Source organism: Ciconia boyciana, chromosome 10 (genome assembly GCF_034638445.1).
Source record: "Ciconia boyciana chromosome 10, ASM3463844v1, whole genome shotgun sequence".
NCBI lineage: Eukaryota > Metazoa > Chordata > Aves > Ciconiiformes > Ciconiidae > Ciconia > Ciconia boyciana.
Window position 1 is genome coordinate 7088527 of NC_132943.1, and position 13463 is coordinate 7101989.

A 13463-nucleotide genomic window follows, 5' to 3' on the forward strand; every position below is an offset into this window, starting at 1 on the left:
TTTACACTTTAAGCATCACCTTCACATACTGTTTAATATAACTTCTTAACAACCACTGGAATGCCACCTCTATTCCAAAGCACTCATGAATTGTCACAGCTAAGTCTGGGGGGTTTTTTGCCTAGATGCAGTGCTTGTAGTGGAAAAAGCAAGTCCTTTGCATCATACATCTGAAACGCTTCATTCGACTTCTGCACTTGTATTTCTTCCAGCTTTCTCTGAGAGAACAAAGAAGGAATCTTCAAAACTGATGACAGTAAAAACATGTTCCTCTAGTGGAAAATTACCAAGAAGTTTGCAGAAAGATAAACTGTTCAAAACCATTCTAACAGCAATTAACAGTATTTTCTCTATCACCGTACTATCACAGTGTTAAGTGCAAAGTCACTTGTGTATAATGCAAGTAGTTTGACCATTAATATAATTTACTTAATAAACAAGGCAAGTAAAATTTGTAGTGGAATGTGTAATACTCTAACTTAAATAGTAATTGTAACAGAAGTCATCTGAAACACAGAAAAACATTAAAAGGTTATATTTTTCCATACAGACCATAGCTAAACTTACTGAATTCTTTATTAAACAAAACAGTAAGTTAGATGAGATCCTAGAATAAATCAGAATTTCTCATGGTTAAGATGCAAGTTGTCATGATTAGTCAGTAACAACTATGAATTTTGGAGAAGTGGCACAAAGACACACTTTCATCTGTATTTCTCACCTGTGACTGCTTAGGCTGCACTTTGAAATACTTTTCTTCTAGTGGCAGTAACGGGGACTGCTTAAGCTGGCACTACTCAGCAGGGCATCAAACTATGCCTTCAGCGAATGGCAGGGCTGGCAATTCTGTATAGTGAGAGATGCTTTTTACTCTAATAGCACATCTTACCAATCGACATTCATTATGTGAGCTTTCCCCTTTTAAAGGAAGAGAACAATGTACATTGGACTTCACATGAGAATTCTCACAAAGCTGCTGAAGAAAAAGTTACCGGTAATATTTTAGTTAAACCAAGATTCAGATAGACTGACACCGAAATTTTTTTTTTTTTTAACAGAAGTGTTGAAGTAAAAGGAGGAAAAGCTTTATTTATGTGCCCATTTTCCACACAAAAGACTATTAGAATTCATTTTAGAAAGAAAATAGGTGCTTTTTTTAATCAGCGCTAATTGAATCTGTTTCGCTGAATAACGAAGAAAGCTTTTGTATGATGACAAGGTAAACATCTCGGAAGAAAAATTACTTCAGAAAGACCAAGGATAAAAATATAGCCTTCTAAAAAAGAAATAATGAAGTTTAATATTCATTACCTAAAAGTTGAAGCTCAGTTCAAAAATTTGGACTTGCACAAATAGTTGTGATTACCATTCACAGTGGCAGCCAGTCACACTTACCTTGGAGGTTACTGAAACTGCCTCTGAAAGTGTAAGTTATGCCATTGTTGGTGTAAGCCCCACAAGGAATTTTAAGCTGAATCATTGCAGAGTAACTTAAGGGATGTATGTTTTAAGCAAACACGGAGAATTTTGCATGTACCTACATGCAAAACAGCAATGAGCTACGCTGAGACACCCAAGACAGCCCTGTATCCTTATTCGTTACCCTAGTCAGCTTAGGAAGAACTGCAATGGTCGACTGTGCCACATCCTCGCTGTAGCCTAGATAACACAAGACAGGTAACAGTGTTTGTTCAAATGGCCTGTGTCACTTTTTATAAAGCAACTTACCTTGACATCCTTTTCTGGAGTTCAGTGCGTCCGAAGTCAAATACATAGAGCAGCGTATCAACAGTCCTACATATCTTTGCAAAATATCCCTAAACATATTAAACCCCGTAAACTATCCATATAGATTATTCTTACGTACCACTTCTCCTGAAACAAACGTAAGCAACATTCCTGTTGTGTGTGGTCATTAGAAGCCTATACTCCTTGACAGGAGAAAAAAAAAAAGACAGTTTTCGATGGCAGGTGGAAAAAGAAACCAAATCTCTTAGAAACCATGAAGCCCATCTTCATTACCACAGGATCAACTCTTCTTCCCACTGAGTACCAGTTCTGACAGAGTCTGTGTAAAGGCAGTCATTTCTCAGGTAGGCAAGTTATAAGCTATTCGGAGCTCTAAGTTATTTGAAAGTGTCAAAATGGAAAAATAACTAAGTTAGTGGAGATCACAGCAAGACTGCAATATGTTCCTCCCCAAAAAGGTTTCCAAAAGCACAGCAGTATATTTTACACTAGACTGATGGACAGTGCTGGTAAAATACCCTTCTCAAGGGAGAGAAGCAAAGGTAGCCACTGTGAACATATATAGGAAAAAAAAAAACATACAAGCCACACAGACACATTCTGTATAAGTAACAACTTTATTGTAACTTGATGTGCTGAAACGCAAAAATATTTTCAGCAACAAGGTACAAAAAGTATTTCACCATTAACATCAGCTGATAAAAAAAGGCTGGATGGTTTGATACAACTGTTTACATATCTGAATTCTCTTAATCATTTCCACCCCAAAACAGGTCTAAGTCATTTCACTGGTTTAATTTCTAAAATAGGACTCATTGATCTTAAGCCTTCAAAAACCAGGTTACAAATACGGTGAAGTTCCTTGCCAAACACTTGAAATAGCAAATTCCCTTTACAAACGTAGTCCATTTACTGTAAGCAGAAGCCAAGTTATGAGACTAAGTGTCTTGCTAGCTAAGGAGCTAAGCTCTGCACTACGTATGCTATCAACACCAGACAAAGAGGACAGTTAACATTCCATTTGTCGATTACAAAAAAATAAATCAGTTAAGCTTAGGAATTTTAACCAACTGTAAAATTCAACAAAATTCAACAATATATTTCAGGTAGCAATACCTCACAATTGCAATTCACTGTCTTTCATGAAACACAGTTTCAAATACTGCACATCGTTTTATTCTCCCAAGGGAGAAACCTTTCCATGAGTATTTAAAAGGAACATAATCTCCATGTAGGTCTTCTACTGACCTTCTGTGCAAAGGTGAATTTTCTACTAAATACTCAATGTTTAGAAAAACATCAGAACTAGAGTAACTTGTAAAACTAACTTTGTGTCCATGATTATCACATTTTGACATACACTTATCTTGTAACAGCAAATATTTTCACATTTTCACAAAAATATACCATTACTCAACTTGTATCTGTAATACTTACTCCACTTTTTTTGTGTTGTTTCTACCTCAGTGAAACTGAATTTAGGAAGCAGGAATCAACATGCAACAGAGCTCAAATGGGTAATCTGTAACTTTTCCATCTCAATCGTGTATCAAATAGCATTCTCCTTCACCTTTAAAAATACCTTTTAAAAAGATCTTGTATCCTGTTAAGTCTTCCCTTCATTACAACAGTTTCCTAAAAAAGGCACAATGTGTTCATACTTCTGCATGCAGTAAATGGACTAGGAAATAAGGATTATTTATTGAAGCATCTTCCACCCAAAACATCTCCTTAGGAGAGGTTCAAATGGAAAAAAAAATATATATAATACATAATAGCATTTTAACAGCAAATTGAGTCCTTATTTTTAGAAAGTCATTCTTGACAAAAAACACCACACAGTCATACACACACGCGCACGCACACACAGGACACATGCAGGGTTCTCCCCAGAAAAGTATGGAAGCGATGATTCACATATATCTGAGGGAGTAGTGTTGGCAAGCCAAAACATGGCACCTTCATACATGATATTCCTAATCTGTATATAAAACTAAGAAAAAAACCCCTAAGATTTCAGCCTGGAAAAACTGTCCATTAGATAGTTTTATATCTGCTGCACTTAGAACCGACAACTGAGGTTTTGAAGGGCAAGCTCTCGAGATGTGGGTAATAAAAACAAGCTACTGAATCTGAAGAAGAAGGTTGTAACTACCAGCTACCCTGTTCCAGTGAGAACACTGCATGTAGTTAATTAAAGAACAGAAGAGGTGAATAATTAGTGCACTCACTTAAGAATACAGCAACTGTTCTACCTTTTTCTTAAGAGCTGACAAAACTTGAAAACATACATAATAAATAAAATCAAATCTAAACAGATCAATTATCATGGGGTTTTTTTTCTGTTAGTGTAATGTATGGTATACACTGCCTGACTTGAAAAGTGGACACTCTACGATGTAGATAATATTACAGCACAGTGTCTGACATTTTTTGGTACAAAGTGTATTAAGGTTCTAAAAAGAAAAAAGTCTTCATAAAAGTCCTTAAGCTTTCCACTAGATTACTGTATGTTGTTACTTTAGAACAAGCTGAACTGGACAATCATTACAGCATTAAATATTCAAGTCACTTTGTATGTTAGAGCTGCAAGTTTTACCAGTGATGAGTATGAGGATATATAGTCCTAACGCATTACACAGTGCAGCAAAAACATCACTATTTTGGAGGGAACAATTACCTTTACGTCTTACTGTGAAGAATGCTTATGAGACCTTATTTTAGATAAATATTTAAAAATTGATAAAAGGATAAATCTCTAAATATATAATTTGATGCCTTACGTACTATTAAAGTTTCTGATTTTACACTTTATCCATCATAAAGATTTAGTTAGAAGGTAAGAAGAAAATGCATGTTTAGAGGTTATTTTATTCTTCAGAATTGGACTGGGCATTTTTTCCAATTTACCTTTGCTAATGGTTTACTAGATGCCAAAGTATAAAACTATATACTCTTTCCTCTAAAAATTTCATTCAGAGCAATTCAGATGAATCTCAATGAAATGAGGATGCAGATAAGATTTTGACATAGTAAACAATCTGAAATTCTTCCTCTCTCCTCTCTGCATAACTTCTTTTTAATAGGCGAACTAAAACCCTTATGCAAATATGTTTATAAATTAGGTGAGATCTCCTCCCATTCCCCACTGCTAAACCCAAATCTTCCCAAAAAAGAAAGAAATATAGCATATTATCACTATTACAGTAAACTCAATGCAATAACTCAGGAAACATTTAGAGTGTGCACTACTGCAGACTTTTCCTCCCAATTGTAAACAAAGCTATCAAACACCGAGGATGTTGGTATTAAAGCTAAGGTTCATATAATAAAGAACTGGCCCATGACAAGCAGTTTACAAATGTTTCATCCTTTTCACATTATGCAGAATTTCAATACCATCCACAATGCTAGTACAATAACTGAAATGCAAGACTGAGCAAGTCTCTGCTTGCAAATACCATCTGACATTTCAGGGAAACATTCCTCTTGATGTGTACATAACCTCCTTAGGTGCTAATGGAAGCTGTGCGCATATGTCAAGATGAGAAAAATCCCTTCAAAATTTTACCATTCACATGCCTCTTTCAAATAAGCGAAAATATTCTGTTACTTAAATATGAAAGCTTGCAATAGCCACCTTCAGTTGAGTCTTAAAAAGACATGCTTTACTTTTCTAACAAAACTAAATCCCATGTGGCTGTGGGCATCTCAAAATGTATCTAAAAAGTTAAGCCACAATTACCTGTACCTCATTAATTCATCAAAAGCAAAATATATATGTACCACACAACATACAAAAGTTACACATTAAAAGTGCATATTCAGAATCCATTTGGCCCATTTCTTCAATTTACATTTGGTCATTCTATGCATCCTTTACTTTTCTATGTAACCATACAAGTGGGATATATTTTTCCATATACAATACTATTCTGTTTTCACATTGAACTCTTTACCTCTCGTTCAGTTCTGCATTAAATGTAAACTAATGATGGACCTTAAAGAAACACGAGCAAGAGGTTTAGTCTGTGTTTCTTTTTACCATTTGGACAGCTTTGACACACACACAATAAGCATTACAAACTGTAATGAAAATACATTTTTGGGCCAAACCATTGCATATTTGCCCCCACAATGAAAAATAAATTATGTTCAAAGCAGTATATTGCCATAAATAGCCTGTAGGCATTCGCTGAAGGTAAACAGGCTCTCCCTATATTTAGCACTTGTCTAGGGTACATTATGTGCCTCTGGTTCAAGCGCTTTTAATGAGAGGCTAGTTAAAACCTTCCAGTTAGCACAGGACCAAACTATAATCATTTTTTTTTCTTCTGAAAATAATGGAAGATCCCTTTCAAAAATTAATCTTCAGTTATCAACTTTACTGCATTATGGAGCTAGTGCAATCCTGCAGAGCCTAGTCAAAGACAAGGCACATTAAAAAATAATAATAAAAAAATCAAGATACATTAGACTATATGGACTAGAGAGTCATTGAAGATAATTTAAGGCCTTTCAGTGAATTAGAGTAATCAGTCTAATTTAAAGCTGAGGATTAAACCATAAATTATCCATCTGAAAAGCAAACAATAGGCTTTTTCAGCTTCTGTTCTGTGGACAAGGATAACAAAAACTCTTGTTATGGTTTGTGAAAACACCTCTGGACATGGAGGAGTAGAGTCAATTCAATTTCTCTAAAGTTCATGGAAGATTTCATGACTGTTTTAGCCGTTTGCGTGGAATGCCAAACTGTGGACACTGTGCAGATGCTAGTGCGCGAAAGGCCTCTGCTACTAAGTGAGGGTGGGAGTGGATCATGGACTTCCAGCCTGCTGTTTCCATTATGTCTGTTGCTTGGCTGAAAACAGAAGTATTAAGAATAGTCACACAATTTTACAACCCAAATGCACAAACGCACAGTGGAGAAGAGCAGGCAAGGCAGAACTACTGCAGGAGAGCAGTTGAGCATTATGAGACAAACTTTATGAATGCCAGTAACAATGCCATTGGAAAGCAGCAGCAAATTGTAATTCGGGTATATTAATGCCCTCACATGTAGGACATAGGGTGCTTATTCCGCTCTACTTGGTACCAGCAAGACCTCAGCTAGAGAGCAGAGTCCAATACCGGGCACCGTGTAAGATAACCACCTTGAAATTGCTCAGGAAAAACAATAAAAATGGTAAGCGGAAAACTAGAAGAAAATGAGGTCTAGTGCAGAGAAGAAAAGCAAGGAAAGACATGATAATCTCATTACATAAAAGGGCACACTCAATTTGGGGAGAGAGAAGGATGACAAGATGAATCAGCTGAAACCGCAGCAAAAATGATGTAGTTCATATACTAGAAGAGCCATGAAGACAGATTAGCTGGCTGACTACAGAACCTTTCACTGGGAGCTCACAGTTTGAGTACCAGTGGAGCATCCTTGAGCATATTCACTCTTTCTTCAGTACAAGATCACGGACTACATTCAGAATGGCTTTCAATGGCCACTGTCAATTTTTAACTAATACAGAAGCAACAACAGATTTCAGCAAGTATCACATTGACATCCAGGAGATTTAAAAACAATGTATTTACTCAATGTATATATTTACCTTTTTGTGGAATAATATAAAACAAAAGCATAAAATTCACTCTGCACATGAAGAATATTACACTGGTTGGGATGCATGCCACTGACACAGGATAAATTTGTAATTTGGAACCAACAGCTTATGCATCAATCCCAAGTCTCCATTGCCCTGCATTTTCAAAAGCCTTTCATAAGCACCCTCATACTGTTTCAGGAACACTGTCAGGCATAAAGTTAGCAGCTGACCTCTGCACTATACAATCTCTCAAAAACCTTTTGCAGATTTCTAATGCAAGCCTTTAATCTTCTGCTGCAAGTCAGTAAAGGTAGGTGCCTTGAGAAACAATACCAAAGTTCAGACTCCCTGGTGCCCAGCCTCAGTAAATTAAGCCAGGCCCTCTCACATTGTTTCCCTGATTTATTGTAGACGCTTTAGGTGAAACAAAGATGACCAGCATCTTCACTAGCAATTATCCAAGATGGAAGTCAGCTCACTAAGTTCCAAGTCACTTGAGAAGGAACACATCAACTAGCTTATATTGTTATGTATTCCAACTTTATTAGTTTTTCTACTGGTATTTTACTATTTCTGTTCTACCACCACCTTCTTCTTCCACATCAGGCACAATCATTAGGCCGGTAAAGACTTTTTTTTTTTTTTAAAAAAGGAGAAACACTCTGATTTTAAAGTAACTGGTACAACACAGCTTTTAACTTCTCTGGAGATTCTGATGCTAAGAAATAAGTGCTCTGCTGTCCTTTTACTGTTTCAGCCTACCACTGGCTGTTCTGAAGCTGGCTGTCTTCTATTCCGTGATCCACTTGAGCTGTTCTAAGTATATGCTGCAATCACACCTACCGCCTGAGCCGCATATTCTCAACCTATTTCCAGTGTAGGCATGACCACTTAGAGTCAGCCAGATCAGAAGGACCTGACTGACTAGTTGTGTGGCCTCAAGAGTACTAGTGCTGGCATGTGGGAAGGTGCACAAACATGTTGCCGAAGGCAAAGAGCAGCAACTGCCCTCCTTTCTTTGGAAATACTGCAGGCTCAGATTGACCTAAGCAAGTCGTGAAACCACACTGGGGTTGCCGCTCCTCCAGGCACAAACCTGGTTAGTCAAGTGGATGGTTTCCTTTCTCTTGTGGTGGCTGCTGCCACCATCTCGCAGCACTAATATGTCCCTAGGAGAGGAATGAAAACCAGCTACTGTTATGATCTCGCACTGGAGGGCAGTTAACTCTCCCTGTCATTTAAAGGGGAAGTCACAATCATAACCAGGGTAGCATCTGCTGAATCCTACTTTACTTACAGTCAGTGACTGGCCTCAGTAGTGTGGAAATGAAGCAACAGTTCTTAAGATCTGCAGTCTATTTAGCAGTGTTTGTACAGAACATCGTGAGGCAGGGGAACTTACTTGCTATTCCAGTTTTTCCCATCTTTACACCCAAGTTGTCTAAGAACACTGCACCTGTAAGAAAGAACTGCGCTAATATTGAAAAAGTACACAAAGCATAAATACAAATATATTTAGAGTGTCATAAATATTACTTGCCTGTTAATAAAGTCTATTGCTTGTGCTTTTAACTGTTCAGCGCTGTGCAAATCTGCGAGGATAAGAATGTCAGCAACATTTTCTACCGAGAGGTTACTACAGAGTGCTTCCTCACACATGACCTTCAGCCGTTCCAGTGCATACTGATAAAAGAAAAAACTACACTAATCATTCTTCAAACTCATTCTTTCTACCATTATCTCTACAGTTTTTAAGACAGTTTGAGTCATGAAAATGCTTGGTGCCTCCCAAGCTTAAGATCAAACTGCTTCCAAACAGGTAATTCAAAGTTCAATAGGCTGCATTGAAGAGTCCTCAAATGGCAAGACATGCATTAGGCTTGACACAAACTGATCAAATGCTTTACTGGGAGAACTTTTAATAAAACAACAAAAATAACTCATTTAGAAGTTTTCATTTTCCTTCAGTTTGGTAAGGGAGGAAGAGCAAGGAACAGACACGAGCTCTTTATCAAAATCATCGTTAGACAGGTTTACATCTCAAAGCGAGGGGCAAGAAATTATACAATGGAAAAGTTTTATGAAACTGTCTGAGGGAAAAATACATTAGCCTGTTTGAAAATAGCTTGTTCCAAGTTTACCCCCACCCCCAACTCTGAATTTCTTAATTTCTTCCATACCTTTGACATAGGATTCCAGAAAATTGATGTAAAATAATTACATTCCCATATCGTATTTTGCATGAATAAACTGTGCTTCTTTTTTTGAAGGGTGTCACAGTCTGAACAGGTTTCATTCAGCTGTATACATATCTACTGAGATCTTACCCATCCCATTTAGTTTAACACCTTTCAGATATGGTTTTGAAGTCCGAAAAGAATTTTAGATGTATAAGTGGCATACATTCAAATTACCACTCATACATATGTATTAGCCACTGTTCTATGCAACGAAGAAATACCATTGAAGAAAAGTCAAGTTATTGGGCTAACATCTATGTTTCTAGACCTATGCATTTTTATTTTCATTTTATTTACTATACTACTCCTCAGGATACCTCTATTTAGAGTAAATAAGTATCAATTATAACAAATCTGTACTTAACAGGTAATACAGCAGTGTAATGCCTTTGGTAATACGCAGAACACTCATTTTTAGATTACTTCAAATTCAGAAGGAATAGCAGACAGTTTCTAGCAGTTTAACTGTTACAAAAAGCTATAGGGACCTCCTAGCTCACCATTTTTATTTCCTGCTATTGCAGACAATCATACAACTGTACTGTATAATATTATCTACATTTATCAATTATGCCCTAAATAAAAGCCAGCATTCATAAAATAACACCATTTCACCTTCCTGCTTGGGTGTACTGAAACTTCACAAAACACAACCAGTTTTGGAAGATGAGATGCTGGCAATGAGAGGTGAAAAGAATAAGAGTGGTAAGTCACCAAAGCCAGGGCAGTGCCAGGTCAAGAGATCTTGAAAAAATAGAATACACTAAGTTGCCAGAAAAAAAATTATAACTGTTTCTTGAAATTTAACTACTGGGATGACTTTTATTATCTTAAATTACTTATATTAGGATTGATTATGAGAATAGGCAGTTTTCACCACTAATGTTTTACGGATATGATTGCACAACCAATTCAGAAATTGCAAAGGTAGTTTAAGAAATTGCCATACTCTCAGCTGAGAGTGAAAAGGTTTCAGATTACACACACTGAGTATTTTCTGGATTCTAAACTACTTATGCCTCCTCAGGGAAAGGCAACTGTGTGTCCTCTAAGGATAGCTACCTAAAATTTCAACTCAAGCTGTAGAGCAGTGAAGAAAAAACAAGGTATTGGGTCCAGTTTTTTAAAAGTTAGAAAACTGTAAATTATGATATGAAAGGGAATAATCTCACCTTAATTGCTGTGCTAAGTCCCCTCATCTCAAAAATCATAGTAGAAAAAGTATTTCACAGAGCAAGAGTTTAAAGAGAATACAAGATCCCAATACAGGAAAGATGAATTATTAGAACTATTACGTTTGTAGGGAAGACAAAGAGATGAAAGTTCTGAAGTAGCAGTACTTTAGGGAGCACAGTTAATTCAAACACTTGTATAAATCCTCTTCAAGAATACAAAGATCTAGGATACGTTTTATTCAAGACCGATCTTCCAAATCATACTAATGGTCCCAATTTGTAAAAAAATTTGGATACTAAATATAATATCTGAAACACTTCTGGTCCAGAAAAATTTATAGCCTTCTACTGTTAAAAAAGTCTATTCTTTCCCATTTTTCTCCATTTCTGATGAGATCTGTTTCTCACATTTTAAAAAAATTAGAATACGTATCAATCTGAAAAAAGATATATTTTTTTTTTAGAAGAACATTCCACAAGCAGACATCGGGTTTGAGAACTTAGAAGTCAATTACTTACTTTGTCTGCAGCTGCCAACAAATTGTCGGCCATTTTTTCAAGGTTTGGTGCTTTTCCTGTGTAAATGAATCTCATCATTTCTTTAAAAACTTCAGGGTCTACATCATTTATTTCTACACGATTCTGGTAAAGAAGAACAATCAATAAAAGCCTCTGGAATTTAGCTACAACTTTAAACTGAACATATCAAATATCATCTGCATGCATGCTACAAGTTTTCATTTGCCATCCATCATACAAAATCCTTACAAATTTAAGTTAACATTCAACAATATTAAGCAGAAAGTAACCAAAATCAGTAGCTCAAAGTCAGGTAGAAATCAGTTGGAAAACCTTAGGCAATAAAAAGTAATTGCAACTTTTTTCTAGAAATGTCAAACTCTGGACTCTATTGCACAGGGTGTACATAAAAATCAAGGCAGTTTCAGGAATATTTAAAAGTGCTGCTGAGCTTCCAACCCTACAATGATGTGCTTGGAATATTAGAAGTCAGAGCAGCAGACAGAAAGTGAGCCATTTTTGGCTCGACTTAAATTGAGTCAACACAGCCTACATTTTGTTCTCAGAATCCAAAAAGCAAACAAAGCAAGTCTGACATGTAGCTAAAGGTCTTCCTAACAAATCTGTGGTATTGCATGCTTGACCCCATCCTCTAATAGTATCCCCTATAAGCAACTAACAAAGTAGGAAATTATGTCAAAGATGTAGAAGCAAGCACCAGACTTTTGAATGCAGTACAAAAATCATAGGCTATCAGCACATCAGATGTACATGTTCTGCTTTCTATCCACTGAACCACACATGGTATTTAGAAGCAGGGCTGCACTGGAGGTTTACTGCTAACATGAAGGCAAGGGCCCCCAGCACGGCACACTACTGAAGCTGGGACATGTCTGGGTTTCTTTCAGTCCAGAAATCCCAATAAAATGCTTCCAATATTCTAATTCTACCTGTGAAAGCTTCCAGATTGGAGAAGTGCAGGGAAGAAAAATGCTACGTTTGAGAAACTCAACTGTACTACAGCACCATATTCACCTGATGTATTGTTCACACAAGTGGCATCATTGCGGCCTCTAAGACTAGTGATGATCATCTATTACAATCCTTTAGTGAGCTGATCAGTTCCTTGCGTTTTCATGGATTCTGCCTATAACCAACCCATTTTAGATGTTCTTCTCCATGAAAGACATTAACTCCTCCTCGCTGTGGGAGATATCAAGTGCATTAAAGCAGAAGCAGCCCTCTGTGCTGATTAAGTAACTATCCATCCAAAACACTTATACAGGTCAAGTGCATGCAGAAACTGTGAATGAAAAGGAGTGCTTCACTGCCTCAGGGCTTAATCTGAGTCATAATTCACCTGTTGTTTCTTTGTGTCCCAGGTACCATATAAAGTGTTTTAATACACTATAGCAAAACCTTGCAACTCAAATTAGCTTAAGTAAAGGTATAAATTAAAGCAAAAAGGGGCAGACACTACTAGGTCAATTACATCAGTAGCCAACATTAAAAACCTGATCTAGGGCAGACACAAGTACTTGAAAGAACAAATCCTCCAGAACCTCCCCACAGTCAGCCCTATCTGCTCCTCCCACACAAAGAAACTCCCACAAAATTCACCAGGAAAGCATTCAGGAGTAGTACATTCTCCACTCATGCAGCACCACGTAGTACTCATCTTCAACTTGCAATACGTCAAGTTTTCTGCAACTTCTCCCTTTTTCACAAGGTACAAATATTTACATGTAAAGTTTTCAGTAAGGCTTACCTTTTTGCTTTCCTCCATTTCATGTTCAAACATTGCATTAAAAACTGGAGATCGTGCTGTAGCAAGGAAAGTAAATATTAAATATAATCAAATTTTAAACTTTTAGCAATTTTAATTACAAAATAATAGCAATACAAAAGTAGAAAGTACCTGCAAGGACAGATTTATGAGCTTTGAATTCTTGTCCTCCTACATAAAAACTGCAATCTGTAAATCTTGTTGTTTCCCAGAGATTCCCTAAATCTTCTGCTAGTCGACATTCAGGTACCTTCAAAGTGTTTGTATTAGACTGTCCTGATATATTTACTGAGTCTTGGACCACGCTTACCTAACAGAAAATCACAGCAAGACAACTCCTTCATAACTGAATGCCAATAATAATTACAGTACCTATTGCTAAAATTTCAGCAATTCC

The 13463-nt window shown here is 36.7% G+C and overlaps 1 protein-coding gene across 3 annotated transcripts in view; it reads right to left on the reverse strand.

Moving 5' to 3' along the window:
* Positions 1–2339: 2339 nt before the first annotated feature.
* SPOPL (speckle type BTB/POZ protein like) overlaps positions 2340–13463 on the reverse strand; it is a 37510-nt gene continuing 26386 nt past the window's right edge. For 2 of the 3 annotated variants that reach the window (XM_072874329.1, XM_072874328.1), the window contains 6 exons: positions 13199–13376; positions 13049–13104; positions 11281–11403; positions 8887–9029; positions 8749–8802; positions 2340–6610 (listed from right to left, as the gene is read on the reverse strand). In XM_072874329.1, the coding sequence (XP_072730430.1) occupies positions 6466–6610; positions 8749–8802; positions 8887–9029; positions 11281–11403; positions 13049–13104; positions 13199–13376 (699 nt within the window). In that variant the 3' untranslated portion in view covers positions 2340–6465. Of the gene's footprint in view, positions 6611–8643; positions 8803–8886; positions 9030–11280; positions 11404–13048; positions 13105–13198; positions 13377–13463 lie in introns of all 3 variants that reach the window. The other variant, XR_012044311.1, reaches the window with a different exon arrangement.